We start from the raw sequence: 3,316 nt of genomic DNA on the forward strand, positions 1-3,316 counted from the left end.
CTGCAAAACCACAAAAAGGAGGTAGGAAAGCCTTAATAAGCACTGTCATATTAAAAAGTGATGAAAAGGCAATAAACCTGTTATAACTTCTGAAACACATTTAAAAATCCATTCAGGCATAGAGAGAAACCTCTTCACTATGTTGCCCAGGCAGGCCTTGAACTCATGGGTTCAAGTGATCTTCCCACCTCAACACCCTCAGTAGCTGGGGGACTCTGGTATGTGTTGCTTTCCTTCCCCCACCCCACATTTATCATATTTGACCTATCATAACTATACATGTTACAGCCACCCAACTCCCAAATGAAAAAGAAACAATTCCTTGTCTATCCAGTACTGGCTCTCGAGGCTGGGATCTTTGAGACAAGAGTCTTGAGTTACTGTTTAACAACTTTTATTACCTGCCTGTGACATTCATTCCCCAGGGTTACAGAGCTGGGGGTGACTGGGCCTCATATTGGATGAAGCACACACTGCAGTAATAACTCAATCAGTATAAGAGAAGCATTTGGAATCATTAAGGCTAAGCAACTAGTAATGATTATCCAAGCCAGACATGTCCAAATTACTAATACTCAGACCTTTGGGATGACAATTAGGAGGACAGAGAGACAAGAACACCATACCCCTGGGGCCATAGATCTTCCTTTCCCATTGAACCTTCCCTCCCGTTCAGTCCATTCTATCCCACAATAGTGTCTCCCTAATAGCCTGCTGAAGAGAGGGAGACGGAAAAGATGTCTGAAGTCTCTTCATGTTCTTTGTCTCTGTCCCCAAGGCAACAGAAAGCCGGAGCTGCTGCAGCCGGCCTGGCAGTGATGGCTAACCCCGTTAGCTGTGCAGAGTGAGCAGTCCTTGGCAGCCCCTGGAGCAGCTGCCAGTTAGACGGCCCAGAGTTCTGCTAGACTTCATTGCTTCAATTCAATGCCAAGTGTTGGACGTGCTGGATTCTGTTCCCAGAAGGCTGGAGCATGGTGTTGGGGCTGGCTGAAGACAAGAGAGCAGAGGCAATTTAATTCAGTTGCATGTGTCGGGTAGGGGTGCGGGCGTGGAAGGGAGGGGAGAGAGAAAGTGGTCAGGTGTGAGTAAAGCGATGCATCTCCTCCCAGGGCCTTGCCTTGAAGGTGTTCTGACCTCTCATCATCATCGGGTAAAGCAAGCTCTGAAAGGGCAGTGAAAGAGCGGGATAAGGGATCCAGGCCCAGGGATAAGCAAAATGAGGACGATGGATCTAGACCCGCTCAGCGCCCTGGGCTATCGCAGGTAGCGCCCCCGGTGCGAGCTGATGGCCGCCCTCAGCCAGCAAGCCCTGGCCATTCTCAGGGTCGGCGGTTGCGCCGCCCGCGGGGACCCATTCCTGCTCAGCGACGCAGGCCAGGGGTGGCTCGTCCTTGGCCTCGACCAGCTTACGGGAGCGGGTGTAGGCCAGAATGAGACCTCCGGCTAGGCAGGCATAGAAGATCATGATGAGCAGGATGTAGAGATAAGCATCGTTGCCCTTGGCGCTGGTCACCTCTCGGCCCACGAAAGGGTCAGGTACGACCCCCATGCCCATGCTCGGGCCGGGGCCGACACCCAGGCCGCTGGCGTTGCCCCGATGGTGCAGCTCCAGCAGCAGGCGGTTCAAGAGGGTTTGCAGCCGTTGGCTCTCGCTGCAGTTCATGGCTGTTGGAGAGGGACACGGAGGCTCCAGGACGCCGTTGACCTTTCCCCCCCAAGCGAGGGGAAGCAAGCTAGCAAGGGAATAGGCAGAGCAGGCAGGGAGCAGAGACCTCGACAGTGAGGTGGCACCCAGCTCCCCAGCGGGCGCGCAGTGGCTGGGGGCGCCAGCCGGGGCCTCCTTATCCCCTCACCCCCGCTCCTCCTCCCCTTCCCCACCACGCCCCCTCCAGCCCGCCGCGGCCTCTTTCCAGGCTCAGACTGTCTCGCCACTTAGGGGAAAGGGGACAGCTGGTAGGGGGAGGAGAAGGGGACAAGGGATGGGGCGAGCCCAGAGGAGGGGCGGAGGCGGTGGGGGCTCGGAATGTGCAAGGCCCCAGGCAGCAGAGGTTGGCAAGGCAGCATGCTGGGGCCAAGCCTGGACCCTGGGCTGCGGAAGAGAATTCCTTCCAAGTTCTAGCCACCAGCCCTGCAGGCCTGGCTTTGGCCCAGATACAGCAGCCGCCTGCTTCCCCCAAGGCAGGGCCTGCCCCGGAGCGCCCAAGCAAGACTTCAGATGCCTTCCATCAGCTCTAGCTGGATTGTGGCAGCTGAGACCCCTTGTTCACATCCTAAGCCTGCTACTGCCATAGTTGAGGCCTATTTAGTTTCTAGTCCTCACACTTTTTCTCACCCTCTCCCACCCTTAGTCTGAAGACAATAGCTTATTTCGAAGATACCCAGGCCAAATTTGGTGCCTTTAGAAAGCCAATACAGCGGAAGACTCCCAGGTTATTCAAAATGCTTGCTGATGATACACAGTCTGCTGGGAGGTAGACTTGTTCTGATGTCACACCTTGACAGTTGTCCTTGTGTCTTAAGATGTCTGTGTTCTGTGCACAGTATGACCTTATTTCCTTTGAGTAAGCCATCTTCCCAGAAATGAAATCAAAGTCTACCATTAGGAGGAGCAGGGATAACAAAAAGTCTATGACTTACTCCCTAGATGTCTCAGGATCTGAAAAATGCCAATTCCAGAAAACATCCTTACACACAGCTGTGTGACTCCCCAGGGCTTGATAACAGCTCTAGTGTCTGGTGGCTTCTGGAGCAGTCATGTTTTCTCAGGGAGGTATCTTCTGGCAGGAGAAAACAAGGCACTCAGATGAACATCAGTTTCAGACATGTCTAACCTGAGGACTGCTTCATGGGATAGATAGTTATGACTGCAGTTATGATTGCAGTCCAACACATTTATATACAGTAGTGTCGTGTCTTGAGCCAAAACTTTAGATCGTGTTAAATTGAATATAGACTAGGAGCGACAAAGTCAAAAGGGTTCATATGTAGATAAGAGAAGCAGGGAAAAAATGAAGTAGTTGTGATCATGTCTGGCTGCCTAGAGACATATATGTGAGAAAACAGCAGGAAAAAGTCTATGCCCTATGGACTAGGCTGCCTGATCAATAAATGCCATTTGATCTACAGACCAAGCTGTAAGTGCCGTGGGGCTCTTAATATTTATTTTTATTTTATGTGTTTGAGTATTTTATCCACATGTGTTCCTGCACACAACATGTGTGTCTGGTGCTTGCGGAGGCCTAAAGTGGATATCAGATCCCCTGGAACTTGAGTTGCAGATGGTTGTGAGCTGCCACAGGGTTGTGGGGGGGCAGTG

At 52.1% G+C, this 3,316-nt stretch overlaps 1 protein-coding gene across 1 annotated transcript; it reads right to left on the reverse strand.

Annotated features, from left to right (window-relative positions):
* Window positions 1–377: 377 nt before the first annotated feature.
* Window positions 378–1,820, reverse strand: Kcne5 (potassium voltage-gated channel subfamily E regulatory subunit 5). Its single transcript, XM_037198952.1, has 2 exons — window positions 1,773–1,820; window positions 378–1,665 (listed from the first exon to the last, which is right to left on the reverse strand). Exon 2 carries the CDS (start codon window positions 1,661–1,663, stop codon window positions 1,232–1,234), a length of 432 nt encoding a protein of 143 aa, XP_037054847.1. The 5' UTR covers window positions 1,664–1,665; window positions 1,773–1,820; the 3' UTR covers window positions 378–1,231.
* Between the last annotated feature and the right edge of the window lie 1,496 nt (window positions 1,821–3,316).

The sequence above is a fragment of the Peromyscus leucopus genome, chromosome X (assembly GCF_004664715.2).
Source record: "Peromyscus leucopus breed LL Stock chromosome X, UCI_PerLeu_2.1, whole genome shotgun sequence".
Taxonomy (NCBI): domain Eukaryota; kingdom Metazoa; phylum Chordata; class Mammalia; order Rodentia; family Cricetidae; genus Peromyscus; species Peromyscus leucopus.

Coding starts and splice junctions, on each gene's coding strand:
- Kcne5 (XM_037198952.1), bottom strand. CDS start 1,663: ATGAACTGCAGCGAGAGCCAACGGCTGCAAACCCTCTTGAACCGCCTG.